The sequence below is a fragment of the Oncorhynchus keta genome, chromosome 26 (assembly GCF_023373465.1).
Source record: "Oncorhynchus keta strain PuntledgeMale-10-30-2019 chromosome 26, Oket_V2, whole genome shotgun sequence".
NCBI classification, from domain to species: Eukaryota; Metazoa; Chordata; class Actinopteri; order Salmoniformes; family Salmonidae; genus Oncorhynchus; species Oncorhynchus keta.
In genome coordinates, this window is record NC_068446.1 from 29907967 (window position 1) to 29927319 (window position 19353).

Sequence of the window (19353 nt, forward strand, 5' to 3'; positions counted from 1 at the left end):
GTCTTCCTTTTCTGTAGTGATTTTCATGAGACATTTTCATCATATTGTTTGATGGTTTTTGCGACTGCACTTGAAGATTTTCTGCATTGACTGACCTTCTTGTCTGAAAGTAATGATGGACTTTCGTTTCTCTTTGTTTATTTGAGCTGTTCTTGCAATAATATGGACTTGGTCTTTTATCAACCCTACCTTGTCACAACACAACTGATTGGCTCAAACGCATTAAGAAGGAAAGAAATTCCACAAATTAACTTTTAACAATGCACACCTGTTAATTGAAATACATTGCAGGTGACTACCTCATGAAGCTGGTTGAGATAATGCCAAGAGTGTGCAAAGCTGTCATCAAGGCAAAACGTGGCTACTTTGAAGAATTTCAAATATAAAATATATATTTGTTTATTATTATTTGTCATTACTACATTATTCCATATGTGTTATTTCATAGTTTTAATGTCTTCACTATTATTCTACAGTGTAGAAAATTGTCAAAAATAAAGAAAAACCCTGGAATGAGTAGGTGTGTCCAAACGTTTGACTGGTATAGCCAATATAAAGGAAGAGAAGATTAGTCCTCACCCCAGAGAGATAGAGTTCAATTGTCGGAGTCAGTTGGAGTGCCGTGGCACACTGCCTTCATATCATAGGCCTGCAGTAGCTATAGCTTCATAATAATAACCACACCATACCAAACCTTCATAAGCCTGTCTAAACTTTAATAGGATAATATCAAAAGTAAGTCAGGCCATTGTTTATTGGGGAAATACGAGCAGAAGAGCTAATGAAAACCAAGGAAAAAACGCACTCCCCTCCCCTGTGCTCCCCCAAAAACCACACAACCCTCCCCAAAGCTAAAAACAAGTTTGTCAACCCTCCCCTATTTTGGACCAACCAGTAAATTTCGACCTATCCCTTAGAAAACATGTCACAGGTGGCCCATCTCTCCACCTCTATGAAGTAGCTCTATGAAGTACCTTTGAAATGCTGGCAGGCAGAGCAGACAAAAATAATATGTCTGTAACCACAACCCAAAAACATACTCCTCACCAGGGTTGTTGTCAGGGTCTGAGTTTTAGTGCAGTCTTGAGAAAAGCAAAAACAAGCATAAATAACCCCAGCATTTATCACATTGGTTTCTGTAGCTTCACCCACCTGTCTCTCTGAAAACACATAGCTATTAGCTATACAATTAGCCGCTACACACTAACTCAGTACCGAGATTAGAAAATATAATTTAATACATGAGGGATCTGTTAGCAGAAAAGTATTTTATTAACAAAGGTAAACAATTAAGTTTGCTTTACAGAAAACATTTTCTCTTCAGTTTTACAGCCAATTTCCTGCAATTCTACACATTTTGCCCTTGGGTGGGGAGACATTTTGTGCAATTCTGCACATTTTGCCATGACTTTTGCCAGGTTAATGTGATATCTGAGTGAGAGTGACTAACAAAATCAATGGGGGCTCTGTGGAGGTCAGGGCAGCTGGGCACGTGCCCTGCGTTTTCGATTGGTAATTCGGCCATAATTACTACAAGTTTAGATAGCTGGCTAGACTAACTAGACTAATTGACCAATCTAAAAATATTTAACTGACATGGGTTAATTGAGTGACTGTCAGTGAGTGACATATACCAAGAGGAAAACTGCTGCAACAAAGTTTTGAAATTGCACCTTGTATGTTCTACGATAAATTTCATCCACCACCCCAGAGTCCCTCAGTACTATGAAACAGAGCTTCATCCCAAAGTCCAGCTAGTTTACCATGATTGCCAGTAAAGTATATTACATTGTATTTAATCCAGTTAACTTGGACAGTAAGGAAGCATGGCGAAACCTGAGAAGCAACATCTTTCAGAAAATGAATCAAAAGACAAATGTCTGTTTTAAGTTGGACATAATGCATTTCTGTAACTTTGGTGTCAATGTTACAGCGCTAAGAGCATGGATCCTTCATGTTCTCAGTGCTGTGGTTGGTCTGCTCTGTGCTGCTGTGCCATGTTCTATGTGGTCAGTCAGTCAGATACATAGAGCGGGAGCGGGGGGGAGGCCCTGTCTCTGACATCCCTGTGGACAGTAGGAGCTCTGATGGTCTTCAGCCTCAGCTTGTGCGGTAATGCAGCACTGGAGGAGGCTGCTGGGACCTGCTGTTCTCCCTCCTCATCTGAACCCCCTCTCCTAGGGGTGGGCCTCAGCAAGGGAACCCCCGTCCAGGACAATAGGGGAGAGGGGAGAAGCGGGGGCAGAAGAAGGGAGGATGAGTTTGCAGGGTGGACAACACCAGGAATTTCTAAGAAGTATGGATAGGCCCTTCTAGTTGGTAGAGCATGTGGATTGATCATGGCAGGAGCCAGTTGTCCAGTCAGGACAGGGGGTAGGTGGTGGTAATTTGGCAAAGTAGAGGGGTCTCTGTAGCTGGGCCTCCTACCCCAGTAGACGTCCTTGTCCAGGGACTGGGTTGGGCTGCTGGGTGGCGGAGAATGAGGGCTGTGGGTATGGGCATGGTGGAGCCGCAGCAGGCTGCTCTGGTGGGCAGCATAGCCCGCAGGGCTCACCAGGCCAAAGTGGAGTTTGAGGGCCAGCAGTTCTGTGTTCAACCGGGCGTTCTCTTTGTTCATGGCCGCCAGGCGGCTCTCCAGCACATAATCGTTTACCCTCCTCTTCTCCCTCGAGCGCTTGGCCGCCTCGTTGTTCTTGCGACGCTTCTCCCAGTATGTGACGTCCTTCTTCTCCTCTGGAATGAACTCTCTCTTGCGCCTCAGGCCCTTGTGTATCAGCGCCCCCTCTAGGGAGGCTGTATGACCATCCTCCACTGTCTCCGTGCTCCCATTTGGAGATACTGACATGGGCTCCATCTGGTCTCAGTATAGAAAGTAGGATGGCTATTTCTTGGTTGGGCAGATAAAAGAAGGATAAGTAAGTTCTCGTGCACTTCGTTCAGGTTTCTGCCTAGGATTTCTCCTGTGAAGGGAATGTTTATTATTAGTTATTTGCAAAATCCTATGATTAGGCTATACATTTTCACATTTCTGCTATACAGTCTGGGTCACAGATCAGATCATTTATTAATTTCTGTGTTTGAGCATTGAAATCTTTGAATGACATGGTGTTGTAGAGCCACTAACACACTCATATCCCACTGTCTAACCGGATATACAGGCTGAATAAAGCAGTGGTGTATATGGTGGAAGGGCAGAGAGGAGGAGTTGTCTGAGGTGTAGCCATCCCCTCTAATGTGACTGAAATAATGTAACACGTTTTGCTCTTAATGTCTGAAAGACGTGTACATTTAATGTGTGATTCAACTCGTAGACAGAGACCAGACAGTATGCATGGCCTGCACATTAAAATGCTCATGTTGGAGAGTTGGTATGATATAGTGTAAGTATATATAGTCTAGTCTTTGCTGTGCCAGCTTTTATGTCATTCACACAACCAGCTTCTAGATTTGACACAGGAACCTCTCTGGACCTGTCTCTTCCTTCAACTTGACTAATAAACTCATATTGTTTTCCTAGATTACTATTACTTTTTTACTACCACTATTTTGTCTGACAGAACGGGCAAGTCAAGTGGTTGAGAGTTGCGATCACACTCAATCTGCTTGATGCAGATCAGGCCCGTTTTAGAAACAAGGAAGGTTTTGGTTTCACAATTCTGCTCTCTCCCTCTCTCACACTCTTTTTTTCTCTCTCTCTCCCTCTCTTACACTCTCTTTTTCTCTCTCTTTCGCTCTCCGTCTCTCTTTCTCTCTCTCTCTCTCTCTCTCTCTCTCTCTCTCTCTCTCTCTCTCTCTCTCTCTCTCTCTCTCTCTCTCTCTCTCTCTCTCTCTTCTCTCTGTCTCTCTCTCTCTCTGTCTCTGTCTCTCTCTCTCTCTCTCTCTCTCTCTCTCTCTCTCTCTCTCTCTCTCTCTCTCTCTCTCTCTCTCTCTCTCTCTCTCTCTCTCTCTCTCTCACACACACACACACACACACACACACTTAAGAGGTTAGGTGCATGGGCCCTAGCCACTGTAAAATAGAAACCCTAATACAACCCTAATAAAAGTCTCTCCTGAACCATTACATGCTTATTAGTAAGAGCACCATGTCCCAATGTGAACTCTGATCTGTCTGGATGTCAGTGGTATGCAGCTCAATAGTTGAGATTGATTGGTCGCGGGCTGGTTTGGGTTACAATGCTGATGGCTGTTTGACGTTGTTTCTCCACCATGTTTCCTACAGCACAGAGATGAGACCATAATGCACCAACTGCCAGCACCATGACGCCAGAAACATAGAGCAACAGAAGAACAGAAGAACTACTAGAATAATCTGAAGGAGACCAGGTGAATGTACAGTTGAAGTCGGAAGGTTACATACACTTAGGTTGGAGACATTAAAACTCGTTTTTCAACCACTCCACAAATTTCTTGTTAAGAAACTAAAGTTTTGGCAAGTCGGTTAGGACATCTACTTTGTGCATGACACAAGTCATTTTTCCAACAATTGTTTACAGACAGATTATTTCACTTATAATTCACTGTATCACAATTCCACTGGGTCAGAAGATTACATACACTAAGTTGACTGTGCCTTTAAACAGCTTGGAAAATTCCAGAAAATGATGTCATGCTTTAGAAGCTTCTAATTTACATAATTTGAGTCATAGGAAAATCAGCCAAGACCTCAAAAGAAATCAGCCAAGACCTCAAAAGAAATCAGCCAAGACCTCAAAAGAAATCAGCCAAGACCTCAAAAGAAATCAGCCAAGACCTCAGAAAAATATTTGTAGACCTCCAAAAGTCTGGTTCATCCTTGGCAGCAATTTCCAAATGCCTGAAGGTACCACGTTCATCTGTACAAACAATAGTACGCAAGTATAAACACCATGGGACCACGCAGCCGCCATACCGCTCAAGGAGGAGACGCGTTCTGTCTCCTAGAGATGAACATCCTTTGGTGCGAAAAGTGCAAATCAATCCCAGAACAACAGCAAAGGACCTTGTGAAGATGCTGGAGGAAATAGGTACAAAGTATCTATATCCACAGTAAAACGAGTCCTATATCAACATAACCTGAAAGGCTGCTCAGCAAGGAAGAAGCCACTGCTCCAAAACCGCCATAAAAAAGCCAGACGATGGTTGAAACTGCACATGTGTAACGGCGTTCTTCGTTTGTCGAAAGAGAGTCGGACCGAAATACAGCGTGGTGGTTACTCATGTCTTTAATAAAGAAACGACGATACATGAAATAACTATCATATACAAAAACAACAAACGGAACGTGAAACCTAATACAGCCTATCTGGTGAACACTACACAGATACAGAATCACCCACCACACACGGACCGAGCAGCGTGTTAACAGGCAGGAGCCACAGGAGAGGCAACAGAAGCAGCTGCAGTGGGAGAGGCTGCACCACTTGGAGAATTGGACATGGGAGGAAGAACTGGACGGAAAAGGACCCTGGGCTCAGCCTGGTGAATATCGCCGCCCCAAGGAGGAACGAGAGGCGGTGAAAGCGGAGAGGCGCTGGTATGAGGAGGCAGCACGGCGACGTGGATGGAAGCCCGGGAATCAGCCCCAAAACAGGGAGTATGGCTACGCCAGGTAGGAGACCTGCGCAAACTCCCTGTGCTTACCGGGGGGCTAGAGAGACCGGGCAGGCACCGTGTTATGCAGTGCAGGCTAGATTGAGCGTCGAGCCAAATGCCATGAAGCCGGCTCTACGCATCTGGTCCCCAGTGCGTCTCCTTGGGCCGGCTTACATGGCAGGGCAGCCTTGCGCCAGCCTTGCGCTCGGTGTCTCCAGTTCGCCTACATAGCCCAGTGCGGGCTATTCCACCTCACCGCACTGGCAGGGCAACCGAGAGTATTCAACCGGGTAAGGTTGGGCAGGCTCGGTGCTCAAGAGTTCCAGTGCGCCTGCACGGTCCGGTCTATCCAGTACCACCTCCACACCCCAGCCCTCCGGTAGCAGCTCCCCGCACCAGGCTTCCTGTGCCTGCATGGAGCAGCCAGAGCTGTCAGTCTGCAAGGAGCTGTCAGTCTGCAAGGAGCTGCCAGTCTGCAAGGAGCTGCCAGTCTGCAAGGAGCTGCCAGTCTGCAAGGAGCTACCAGTCTGCAAGGTGCTGCCAATCTGCATGGAGCAGCCAGAGCTGTCAGTCTGCATAGAGCTGCTTGATCCGCCAGTCAGCCATGATCTTCTAGATCGGCCAGTCAACCAGATTCTTCCAGATCTGCCAGTCAACCAGTCTCTTCCAGATCTGCCAGTCAACCAGTCTCTTCCAGATCTGCTAGTCAACCAGAATCTTCCAGATCTGCCAGCCTGCCAGGATCTACCGGAGCCTACTACCTGCCTGAGCTTCATCTCAGTACTGGGCTTCCTCTCAGTACTGGGCTTCCTCTCAGTACTGGGCTTTCTCTCAGTGCTGGTCTGCCCCTCAGTCCCGTGCTGCCCCTCAGTCCCGAGCTGCCCCTCAGTCCCGAGCTTCCCCTCAGTCCCGAGCTGCCTCAGTCCCGAGCTGCCCACTCAGTCCCGAGCTGCCCCTCAGTCCCGAGCTGCCCCTCAGTTCAGTGGGGTTCTGGGTGAGGACTATTAGGCCATGGTCGGTGGCGAGGGTGGATTATCCCAGGACGCGAAGGGGAGGAACTATGACATTTATGGAGTGGGGTCCACGACCCGAGCCGGAACCGCCACCATGGACAGACGCCCACCCGGACCCTCCCTATGGTTTTGAGGTGCGTCCGGGAGTCCGCACCTTAGGGAGGGGGTTCTGTCACGCCTCGGTCTTAGTATTTTGTGTTTTCGTTTATTATTTGTTCAGGCCAGGGTGTGACATGGGTTTATTTTGTTGTATTTCATATTGGGGTTTTGTAGTTATTGGGATTGCGGCTGAGTAGGGGTGTTGCATAGGCTTGGCTGCCTGAGGCGGTTCTCAATAAGAGTCAGGTGATTCTCGTTGTCTCTGATTGGGAACCGTATTTAGGTAGCCGGGGTTTCTCTGTGTATTTCGTGGGTGATTGTTCCTGTCTCTGTGTAGTGTTCACCAGATAGGCTGTAATTAGGTTTTCACGTTCCGTTTGTTGTTTTGTATTTGTAATAGTTATTTTATGTATCGCGATTGTTTCATTAAAGACATGAGTAACCACCACGCTGCATTTCGGTCCGACTCTCTTTCGACAAACGAAGAACGCCGTTACAACATGGGGACAAAAATCTGACTTTTTGGAAAAATGTCCTCTGGTCTGATGAAACAAAAATAGAACAATTTGGCCATAATGACCATCGTTATGTTTGAAGGGAAAAGGGGAGGCTTGCAAGCCAAAGAACACCATCCCAACTGTGAAGCACGTGGGTGGCAGCATCATGTTGTGGGGGTGCTTTGCTGCAGGAGGGACTGGTGCACTTCACAAAATAGATGGCATCATGACAAAGTCATATGATGTGGATATATTGAAGCAACATCTCAAGACATCAGTCAGGAAGTTAAAGCTTGGTCACAAATGTGTCTTCCAAATGGACAATGACCCCAAGCATACTTCCAAAGTTGTGGTAAAATGGCTTAAGGACAACAAAGTCAAGGTATTGGAGTGGCCATCACAAAACTCTGACCTCAGTCCTATAGAAAATATGTGAGCAGAACTGAAAAAGCGTGTGCGGGCAAGGAGGCCTATAAACCTGACTCAGTTACACCTGCTCTGTCAGGAGGAATGGGCCAAAATTCACCCAACGTTTTGTGGGAAGCTTGTGGAAGGCTACCCGAAATGATTGACCCAAGTTGAACAATTTAAAGGCAATGCTACCAAATACTAATTGAGTGTATGCAAACTTCTGACCCACTGGGAATGTGATGAAATAAATAAAAGCTGAAATAAATAATTATCTCTACTATTATTCTTACATTTCACATTCATAAAATAAAGTGTTGATCCTAACTGACCTAAGACAGGGAATTTGTACTTGGATTAAGTGTCAGGAATTTTGAAAAACTGAGTTTAAATGTATGTTGTTAAGGAGTATGTAAACTTCCAGCTTCAGCTCTAGCTCTAGTCCATAAGTTATTATAGACAATATTATAGACAAGGTTATAGACAAGACCATAGACAGGGTTATAGACAAGGCCATGGACAAGGTTATAGACAAGACCATGGACAAGGTTATAGACAACGTTATAGACAAGGTTATAGACAAGACCATAGACAAGGTTATAGACAAGACCATAGACAAGATTATAGACAACGTTATAGACAAGGTTATAGACAAGACCATAGACAAGGTTATAGACAAGACCATAGACAAGGTTATAGACAAGACCATGGACAAGGTTATAGACAAGACCATAGACAAGGTTATAGACAGCGTTATAGACAAGGTTATAGACAAGACCATAGAGAAGGTTATAGACAAGGTTATAGACAACTTTATAGACAAGGTTATAGACAAGACCATAGACAAGGTTATAGACAAGACCATGGACAAGGTTATAGACCACGTTATAGACAAGGTTATAGACAACGTTATAGACAAGGTTATAGACAAGACCATAGACAAGGTTATAGACAAGACCATAGACAAGGTTATAGACAAGACCATGGACAAGGTTATAGACAAGACCATAGACAAGGTTATAGACAGGGTTATAGACAAGGTTATAGACAAGGTTATAGACAAGACCATAGACAAGGTTATAGACAAGACCATAGACAAGGTTATAGACATATTTGTAGACAAGGTTATAGACAGGGTTATAGACAAGGTTATAGACAAGGTTATAGACCACGTTATAGACAAGGTTATAGACACGGTTATAGACAAGGTTATAGACAAGTTTATAGACACTGTTAGCAGGGACAAGGTTATAGACACGGTTATAGACAAGGTTATAGACAAGGTTATAGACAGGGTTATAGACACGGTTGTAGACACGGTTTATAGACAAGGTTATAGATAAGGTTATAGACAAGGTTATAGACAGGGTTATAGACACGGTTATAGACAAGGTTATAGACAAGGTTATAGACAAGGTTATAGACACGGTTATAGACAAGGTTATAGACACGGTTATAGACAAGGTTATAGACAAGGTTAAAGACCCGGTTAGCAGGGACAAGGTAAGGTCCTACAGTGGTGTGTTGCAAACAAGATGGCTTGTAAATGTGAAATAGACAATAATACACTAGAGATTTACACTACATTTATTTGCCAGTTATGTAACATGAGACCAACAATGATGTCATTTGAGCTTAGTGTAAGTTATGCGATCTGGAGATATGAGGCCTTGAGGGAAAGGCATGTGTTCAACTTCATATGGCTTATGCTGCTCTGCTCTCACTGTACCCTGGGAAGAAGCTCAGTAAAATGTCAGTGTAAAATGAAGTAAGCTACCGATCCGGGGATTTACTCTCTCAGAGTTCAAATGTTGTAAACATACCAGCAATGACTGTGCCCTTGGGTGAGACCACTTACTCATCATACCTTTGATCAAGTGTCTGATCACAATCACAACTGTAGGTAATACAGTGTGTCCATTCTAAATTGCTATAATCACACTGGCAGACACACGTCTGTGTTGTGCAAAATTCCCCGATGGTTGTCATGTCTATGAAGGTCAACATTTTGCTCTGAGAGATGAAAATAATTTGTTAATAACCATGGGTCAGAGGGATGTTCCCACCTCACTCCCTTTTAGGGTTGTCAAGATACCAGTATCGTGATACTCAGAAGTATCATGGCACGCAAAAAAAACATGATAATTAATATTATTATGAAGCAAACTACATTTCTTGGGGAAAATCATTGTAATATTGAAAACATACAAACAGCCTTATGTTGTCATTCAGAGTCACAATTGCTAATTTTCCTAACTATAGCACACACTATTTAACAAAAAGCAGGTTTTTAAAGAGTTTAGTCTTCTTTGTGTTTTACTTTTTTGTCATGGAAAGTGCAGTATAATAGTATTGTGATACTGGTATATTAAGAGCCCTCTTGCCTTTGACCAAGGTTTCAGCCTTTGGCTAATTAATATGATGAGTATAATGAGTCTTTTTAACCGCACATGCACACATGGGACACGCTCTCTTTATTGTCTCGATTTGTCAGATGTGTGCATACTGGTATCGAAGTCAGGTGCAGGAGAGCAGAGATTTGTGAACAGGCACACACTTTATTTAGGCAAAAGTGCAAAACGTGCAAAACAGTCACAAGAATTGGTTTAACAATAAACATCTTCGTGAAAAAATAGCACGGAAAAAACAAGCCAGTCTGGCGCGTCAACAATACACACGTAACACAAACAATCTTACACAAAGACATGATGGGGAACAGAGGAATAAATACATATGAATTGATTGGGGAATGAAAACCAGGTGTGCGGGGAACAAGACAAAACAAATGGATACATGAAAAATGGAGCAGCGATGGCTAGAAAGCCGGTGACGTCGACCGCCGAACGCCGCCCGAACAAGGAGAGGAGCCGACTTCGGTGGTGACACCATTAGTCGTGACACCATTAGGCAAAATTAAAGCTTCTTAACGGGCAAAATGTACAATCAGATATTTACACCTCTTGTTGACCGCTGTACTTAACACTTCCATAGATGCACTGAAAAATATGTTTTCGCACAGGATTTCACACACGAACCAGTGCTGTATAAAGTGCAAAAACATAACTATTATAGCTTTTTACCTCAACTTATAGTGAAATATCCTGCAAGTTCTCATTTTCATTAATACTTTGCGAGCAGTCTCGCTGTCTGTCCTATTAGATATATTATTATTATGTAGATCTTTGTCTGAAGCAATTTTGCAACATCAATGAAATATTACGAAAGTTAACAATATTGAAAAATAGTTTAAAAATGGAAATGTTGCATGTACGAGAACCCCAGAAAATACAACTTTGAGAATTTGACTATTCATGTAGATCACAGTAGACCAGCGTTGTTGCGCGTTGCTGATACTTACTCTTTGAAGTGGCAGTCAAAGCAAAGGACATAAACATTTACCCAAAGACTGAGATGAGAAACAGAGATTAGTGCTCTGCCTTGTGGTGGAGAGCACACGCGTTTAGAGGTCAAAATACCTATATATAGTCTACCCACTCCCCTACACCAGATATAGCTGGACTTCTCAACGTTTCCCTTGCAGTTGTACCTTCTCTTTATATTGTTGTATGATGAGCTAGAAAAATTGCAGGCCATGATAATTTCTTAATGCATATCTTCATCAATTGATAACTAGAAGCAACCAATCTGTTTATGGCGTGTACAACCACATCCAGACCATTTTAAACCTCATTGACATTGCTGTTGTACTGTTGCACATTATTTCATGTGGTGCTACATATTTACAGCCTGGTGCTAGAGGTGCTGGAAGTAGAGCAGCTCTGTGTCGAGATGGCAGAGTGGCCTAAATGGGTACAAACTGGAAAAACTTGCCCCAACTCTTCCGTAAAAAGATTGCAGTCAGATTGCAATATAACAGCAGTATACTGAAAATACTGCTTCCAAAATAACATTTTTTTTTTACTGCAGTAAGTTTGTAACTGCAGTTGAAGTGCAGTATAACTGCTGTTCAACTGCGGTACACTGCAGTTATTTTGCATTTACTGAGTCCAAAATACCACAGGCGACTGCAGTTACTGAACTTCTACTGCAGTTTCAAAACCTCAATCTTTTTTGTAAGGGAACCATGAGTTGGAGGACATTTGTCAGGGGTCAAGGGCTGAGAACTAGCAATTGGAGAGCACTGCTGCTGTGTACAGCGTTAGCGATTAGGGAAGCTTGAAAGCACAGGACTGCAGCAGAGAGAGTTGCTCAGCTTCCTGAACAGTCCTCTCCAGAGACGAGAACCTCACTGCTAGAGTTCTGCACCTGCTTCTTAGTGACATGCTTATTATAGACCCTGCTTTTTAGTAAGAAACTCTCAAACTTCTTCTTTTGACACCTATCTGTTTTTACTGCAGCAGAGTCACAGCACCAGTTGGTCTGTTGTTGTTTCCTTCCTTGCTTTGTGAAGTACTTGAGTCTCTCTCCCTGGTTCCTAATAGGAAACCATTGGTTAACCTCCTGACTTTTGCTGTTTATGTTTTCGGCGAACTGTCACGGTGGCAATGATAGAAAATGTCCAGTACCTCTTAAATTCTCCAGGGAATTTTGCCTTCATTACAAGCATGCTTTTTCAGTTAACGCATACATTCTTCAAAAAATAACATATCAAATCAGTTAGGATTGTATTGTATTTCAAGAATTCTATGTGTCTATAAGAAAAGTACTTTTTTATGAATAACACTTTAATTGACTCTTATTTATTAGCTCGTCATCAGAAGAAGAAGAAGAACAACAACGAGTTCCATTATTAATTTTCTGGTTGTTCTACCTTCTACAAGCTTTATACAGTATGTAGGGAGAAGAAGTAACTAAGCCTTTAACTCTACAAAGTTTGTCGCGTTTTCAACAGGGAATAAAATAGACCATAATATCTGTCTGATGTCTCTTCTTTTACAATTCTATATTTTCACCCTCTTATATAGAACAATCATCGGTCAATTCAAAATATTTGTCATTGCTGTAATCACTTTTATGTAAATGTAGAAAGGTCTTACAGGTCCTACACTGCCTGACTACATTTCACATTTCTCCTAGTTTACACTTATGCAACACATATGCAATAAATAGCATTATTGTATTGGTTTTTGTATGTTGTACAAAAGTATTCTAAATAAGTTAAAGAAAGATGTTAATTTGTTTAAAAAACTAGCTCCTATCCAGTGTCAACATTTTATAAAATGTGTAATCTTTTTTAAATGGGGAAGTCACCTCATTTAAAATATACCCAGATCTGAGATACCACATGTAAAATAGACTTGCTATGATAACACACTCCAAAAATCTCAAAACTAGAATTGTTTAAATCAAGACTAACTTTTCAAGTCTGAAAATATTTGTTAGGAATTCAAGAGTGCATTAATACTCTCTGATGACTGCTGCAACCTGAGACTTGAGAGTTAGATCAGACGGCAGAGCATGACTCTAAAAAATGACATATTGTACCCAATCAACTCCTTGATATTTACCTCACTCTCCCTGTAGCTGTATACGTCATATGTGAAGGGAACTTGAATTTAGTTGGGTGAAAATTAGGTGAAAATGAACACAGGATCTTACCTTCTGCTGCCAGACAACTATATTCCAGTGAGTCCACCACTGATGCAACATGACAACGACCTCACTCAAAGTGCCACCGCCCACCCATTGCGTTTCTGTGAGAAACAGACGGCAACTTACAGAACTGTATAATCATCCTTCCACTGTAACTGAAGTGAAGTTCACCTGCAGTAATGTGGCTATGACCACCAATACTATGTGTGACATCTCACAACCTTTTGTTTTCTCACTCTTAGCGCATTAAGTCTGTCTGCCTGTTTGTCTTTCCACCCCTGCACCATCGAGCCTAGCCCATCACTTGTGTTCTGTGTGTCTGTATCCCCCTCAGTCCCCCTCAGTGTAAAGTTTGAGGCTTACGCATGTTATCGTCTGGGAGATGGGTTTGATCAGAGAGAGCCTGGAAGGGTCAGCCTTTAGATCTGATGATACCTGGCTTACCGGGTCCTTCCCAGAAACGTCAAATATTTGTTTCTCTCTTTCCAGCCCTTAACCATCACTATGTATTCTATGTGGTGATAAGGCAGCTTACTTTATGATGCATAAAGTTCCTCATATGACCTCAAGTTTCCCACAAATGTTCAATAAAAATGTTAGGAACGACCTACAGTACTTCTTTGTCCACTAGGTTAAACACTGGAAAGTGGAATCTCTGAAAACGTTCTATTGCTTTATTATAAAATATTGTTTTGCAAATTTGAGATCAAGATCCAATAGGGAAATTCCAGTGGAATGGCAAAACATCATAGACCTGGTGTGTCACCACACTTTTTAATTCTCCAGCATCAACAGTTAGGCTACATTTGTTCACAACTGTCACAAGCTTTCTAGTTTGTTAATAACTAGTTAATAATTACTTCATACAATTTTACATAAAATATTTTGGGGATTAACCTGTATGATTCAGACGATTTTGACAAACAATACTATATTGACAAAGCATGTCATGACTGAGATTCTGTGTCTGGTAGTAAAGGACTCCATCTAGTGGCTTATCATAGAAACAGGTGCTGCATTTTACTGCCATGTTGTGCAGTGTACAGAGTGCTGTACTGCAGTATCCTCTCCTGGAGGTCTAATAACTGTTAACATGTAGAATAGTGCTGGTCTGAGGACCATGCTTCAAGAGTTCATGAGTTGCCCAATTGATTCTCTAATGTGATATTGTTTTGTTACTATAACTGTTACTATACTGGTTTTGTAGTTACTGTCTACAAAATGGTTAGTTATAGTTGTAGTTATTGTAGTTATACAGTACCAGTCAAAAGTTCGGACACGCCTACTTATTCAAGGGGTTTTTCTTTATAGACATCAAAACTATGAAATAACCCATATGGAATCATGTAGTAAGGAAAAAAGTTGAGATTCTTCGAAGTAGCCACGCTTTGCCTCGATGACAGCTTTGCACACTCTTGGCATTCTCTCAACCAGCTTCATGAAGTAGTCACCTGGAATGCATTTCAATTAACAGGTGTGCGTTGTTAATAGCTCATTTGTGGAATGTCTTTCCTTCTTAATGCGTTTGAGCCAATCAGGTGTGTTGTGGCATGGTAGGGGTAGTATACAGAAAATAGCCCTGTTTTGTAAAAGACCAAGTCCATATTATGGCAAAAACAGCTCAAATAAGCAAAGAGAAATGACAGTCCATCATTACATTAAGACATGAAGGTCAGTCAATGCGGAAAATGTCAAGAACTTTGAAGGTTTCTTCAAGTGCAGTTGCAAAAAACTTTGAGCACTATATTACCAGCCTCAGAAATTGCAGCCCAAATAAATGCTTCACAGAGTTCAAGTAGCAGACACATCTCACCATCAACTGTTCAGAGGAGACTATGTGAATCAGTCCTTCATGGTCGAATTGCTGCAAAGAAATCACCACTAAAGGACACCAATAATAGGAAGAGACTTGTTTGGGCCAAGAAACACGAGCAATGGACAATAGACCGGTGGAAAGTCCAAATTTGATATTTTTGATTCCAACTACTGCATCTTTTTGAGATGCAAAATAGGTGAATGGATGATCTTTGCACGAGTAGTTCCCACCTTGAAGCATGGAGGAGGAGGTGTGATGGTGTGGGGGTTATTTGCTGGTGAATGTCAGTGGTTTATTTAGAATTCAAGGCACACTTAACCAACATGGCTACCACAGCGTTCTGCAGTGATACGCCATCCCACCTGGTTTGCGCTTAGTCTAACTATCATTTATTTTTCAACAGGACACTGACCCAACACACCTCCAGGCCATGTAAGGCACATTTGACCAAGAAGAAGAGTGATTGAGTGCTGCATCAGATGACCTCCCCTCCACAATCACCTGACCTCAACACAATTCAGATGGTTTGGGACGAGTTGGGCCGCAGATTGAACAAGCCAACAAGTGCTCAGCATATGTGTTATGTGCTTTTCTTACTACTGATGTACCCAATTGTCATACTTGAGTAAAAGTAAAGATACCATAACAGAAAATCACTTGAGTAAAAGTCTAAAAGTATTTGTTTTTAAATATACTTAAGTATCAAAAGTAAATGGAATTTGCTCAAATGTGCTCAAAAGTATCAAAAGTAAAATTAAAAGTGTAAATCATTTCAAATTCGGTATATTTAGCAAACCAGAAAGCACACTTTTCTTGTTTGCTGCAGGAAGGACTGGTGCAATTCACAAAATAAATGGCATTATGAGGAAGGAAAATTATATGGATATATTAAAGCAACATCTCAAGACATCAGTCAGGAAGTTAAAACCTGACTCAGTTACACCAGCTCTGTCAAGAGGAATGGGCCAACATTCACATAATTTATTGTGGGAAGCTTGTGGAAGGCTACACAAAACGTTTGACCCAAGTTAAACAATCTAAAGGCAATGCTTCCAAACACTAATTGAGTATATGTAAACTTCCGACCCACTGGGAATGTGATGAAAGAAATAAAAGCTGAAATAATTCACTCTCTCTACTATGATTCTGACATTCACATTCTTAAAATAAAGTGGTGATCCTAACTGACCTAAGACAGTGAATTTTTACTAGGATTGAATGTCTGGAAATGTGAAAAACTGAGTTTAAGGTGTATGTAAACTTCCGACTTCTATTGTATGTGAATTGTATTGTTTACACCTGCTGTATCCTGTACAAGTGACAAATAAATGTCGATTTGTTTTGATTAGAAAATGTCTCCTTTCCCACGACAATGCATTGAGGTAATGTCTAACTTTCTGCAATGTGCAATAGTTGTCAATAACGGAATTCTCAGTGTGGGGTAGAGGGGATTTACCACCCACCAACCAAAAAGAGCACCCAGTTTCAATGCTTCACACCACAGACAAAACGCTATTTGAACTGTAAAATTCCTATAAGGCTAAGCTAAATGTTCAAACCGATGTCGCTCATCTCCGTTTGCAGATGTCAAGGCATTTCAAATCCATATTTGCAGCGTGCGTTAGGTCTGCTTGATGTGTTAGTGTCACTTATTCTTGACAATAGACTAAAAGCAAAAGTTTTTTCCCCACACCTAATAGGACAAAGTGATTGAAAATGTTACTTTGATCGCCTTCAAGCCTGCCCTACCCTATATTGCTTATTTCAGAACTAGACAAATATTTGATTATCTTTGAAAAAGTGTATGTTTCATTGGTGTAAGTAATCAATAATTGATTGAAAGAAAATGCAATCTGTCTATTTTATCCCTAATAATTGAATCTTCACTGTAATTGTAAAAGTTGTTAAACCAGTTGTATTGCTGCGGTTGGACAAATTACACTTGTAGGCCTATAAGGTATACAGCCGAATTAACTCGTTTTTTTATAAAAACAGATGAAATTACAAAATTCAAACAGAGTTAATTGTAAACTTGTGTTCGATTAAAATATACTGTATTTGAAAGGCATTTGTTTAGAAGAATAATTGTGTGAAAATTATAATTTTCAATTTCAATTTTAAAAATAAGTACATTACATTCTCAAGGGTTAATCCGTTTCTTGGGAAATACCAAATTGATGTTTTGCCAAAAAAATAAATAAATGATATTCCTGCATGTGTGACATTCATTCAATGAATTCCCAGTTCACTCTCAAAATTAATTTTCTATACATAATGCATTTATAGAAGTATTTGAAATGATAATTGCAATTGTTGATTAGTAACCTTTAATTAAATACAGTGTCTGTTTATTATCTGACATTATCTGACATTTAAAAGACTCTGAGAAAAAAGGGTTCCAAAAGAGTTCTTCGGCTGTCCCCATAGGAAAACCTTTTTGGTTCCAGGTAGAACGATTTTGAGTTTCAGGTAGAAAGGGTTCTACGTGAAACCATTAACGGTTCTACTTGGAACCAACAAGAGTTCTTCAAAAGGTTCTCCTATGGGGACAGCCGAAGAACCCTTTTAGGTTCTAGTTAGCACCTTTATTTCTAAGATTACCGTTACAACATGTATTAATATCTGGGTCCGATTTCTTCTTAGCAACACTTTTAGCTAGAAGCTGTTTGGACTGCGGTACCTTCTGAACTGAGCCAGAGTGTTGAACCTTCCCCTGAAGCCCCTGTGTATGTCCAGGACCTGGTGCTGCCCCTCACGCTCCTCCAGTGGCAGGTGGAGAGGCAGGCTGGGGTACAGGGCTGACTGGGGGAGGCTGGGGAAACCCCAGGGCATCAACAGGTTGGTATGCATTGAGGAATGACTAAGATCAGGCATCAGCCAATTCTGGGGTGGGCATGAAGAGGGGGTGATGATGGAGGAAGTGGGGAAAGGGTGAGAGGGGGGAAGGAAGGCTCTATTAGAGGCAGAAGGGGGTTCCTCGTTGCCAGGAAGATCATTGCTGGAGGAGATCTGGTGGTGAGCTGCTTTCTCTTGTTCAGCCAATCCAAAACTCTCTGGAGCACAGGCTCTTATATGTGAGAGGAGGGATTGAGGGAAGAAACTAGGAAGACCTGAATCAAAACCAATCTGAGGACTACGTTGATTGAGACCCACACCACCACTGCTGGTTATCAATGTAGGGTTTACCATGGTTCTAAGGAACAGCCCTTCCAGATCCTGCTGGTCACCTAGGAGGGAGATGGGATGGCCCCAGAGCAGTGGAGCTGAGCTATAGGAAGGCAGTGTGGCTGGGCCTGCCTCTTTCCCCAGGTCCATGTGGTACTGCAGGTTGAACACCTTGGCCCTCAACCGGGCGTTTTCCTCACTCAGGGCCAGCAGATGGCCCTCCAGGATAAGGTCATTCACCTTCCTCTTCTCCCTCGAGCGTTTGGCAGCCTCGTTGTTCTTTCGGCGCTTGTCCCAGTAGCAGGCGTCCTTCTTGTCATTAGGGGTCATCTCTCGCTTGCGGCGTGTAGTCTCAAGCCTCAGTAGTCTCTGGCCCAGAAAGGACAGCCGGGCCACAGGGAAGTCCGTCGACACCTCCTCCCCACCACTACTCTCCAACGAGGAGGAGGGCTGGCATATAACCTCCTGGGGCCCGTCCCTACTCCGTGGGGTAGACATGTCACTCAGTAGGCTTTGAGAGAACACAGAATGTATTTATTTATCCGGGAGTCATACTGAGACCAAGTCTCTTTTACAGATGAGCACTTTACAGGATAGGCTCTATAGTAAAATTGTTTTAAAGGAAATATCTTGGACTTTGAAATATTTATCTTACACAGTAATTGACTTGATAATAGTTGACTTGATACAAAAAAAGCCAAGGTTGGAATTTCAACAAAATATACTGGAAAAGGTGATATTCTTTAGACTATTACAAAATATTGAGAAAACTATAAACTGCACAGTGGTGTAGGTATTTCCCATCATTTTCAAATAACGTTTTGGTAAGCTATAGTGACCATATTTGGATGTTTTAGGCCTACCTTTGTTTCGCTGTCATGATGTGAAGTGATAATGAGACAATGAGCATCTTGCGCTCTGAAAACTTTTAAGCTTCTTGTGTGTGCGTGTGCACCCATGGTGTGTTTATCTCTGTGCACGCGCATCTATGTGGTTGGAAACCATGCTTACTTTCAGTAGTCTTACCTAGCCTCTTCAGGAGTTCTGAAAGTGGAAATCCTGAGCAAAAAAAAAAGTTCATCAAGAACTGACTGAATCAAGAAATGACTGAAGTACCCATCCTACAGTATGTATCGCTACTGTAGCCTACCTTACAAACATCTTCTCCGTAGAAATGGGTCAGTGTTTGTGTATCTATGGTTGAGCCATAGGCATGTGGTGAGTGGGG

The 19353-nt window shown here is 42.1% G+C and overlaps 1 protein-coding gene across 2 annotated transcripts; it reads right to left on the reverse strand.

The window, feature by feature from the left end:
- Positions 1–886: 886 nt before the first annotated feature.
- On the reverse strand, positions 887–13418 carry LOC118376426 (nuclear factor interleukin-3-regulated protein-like). 2 transcript variants are annotated; one of them, XM_035763140.2, is made up of 2 exons: positions 13151–13418; positions 887–2887 (listed from the first exon to the last, which is right to left on the reverse strand). In XM_035763140.2, the coding sequence occupies exon 2, from the start codon at positions 2852–2854 to the stop codon at positions 2015–2017; it is 840 nt and encodes a 279-aa protein (XP_035619033.1). In that variant the 5' UTR covers positions 2855–2887; positions 13151–13418; the 3' UTR covers positions 887–2014. The 2 variants fall into 2 exon arrangements, with proteins under 2 accessions (XP_035619033.1, XP_035619032.1); XM_035763139.2 differs by having other exon boundaries at positions 887–2960.
- Positions 13419–19353: the final 5935 nt, after the last annotated feature.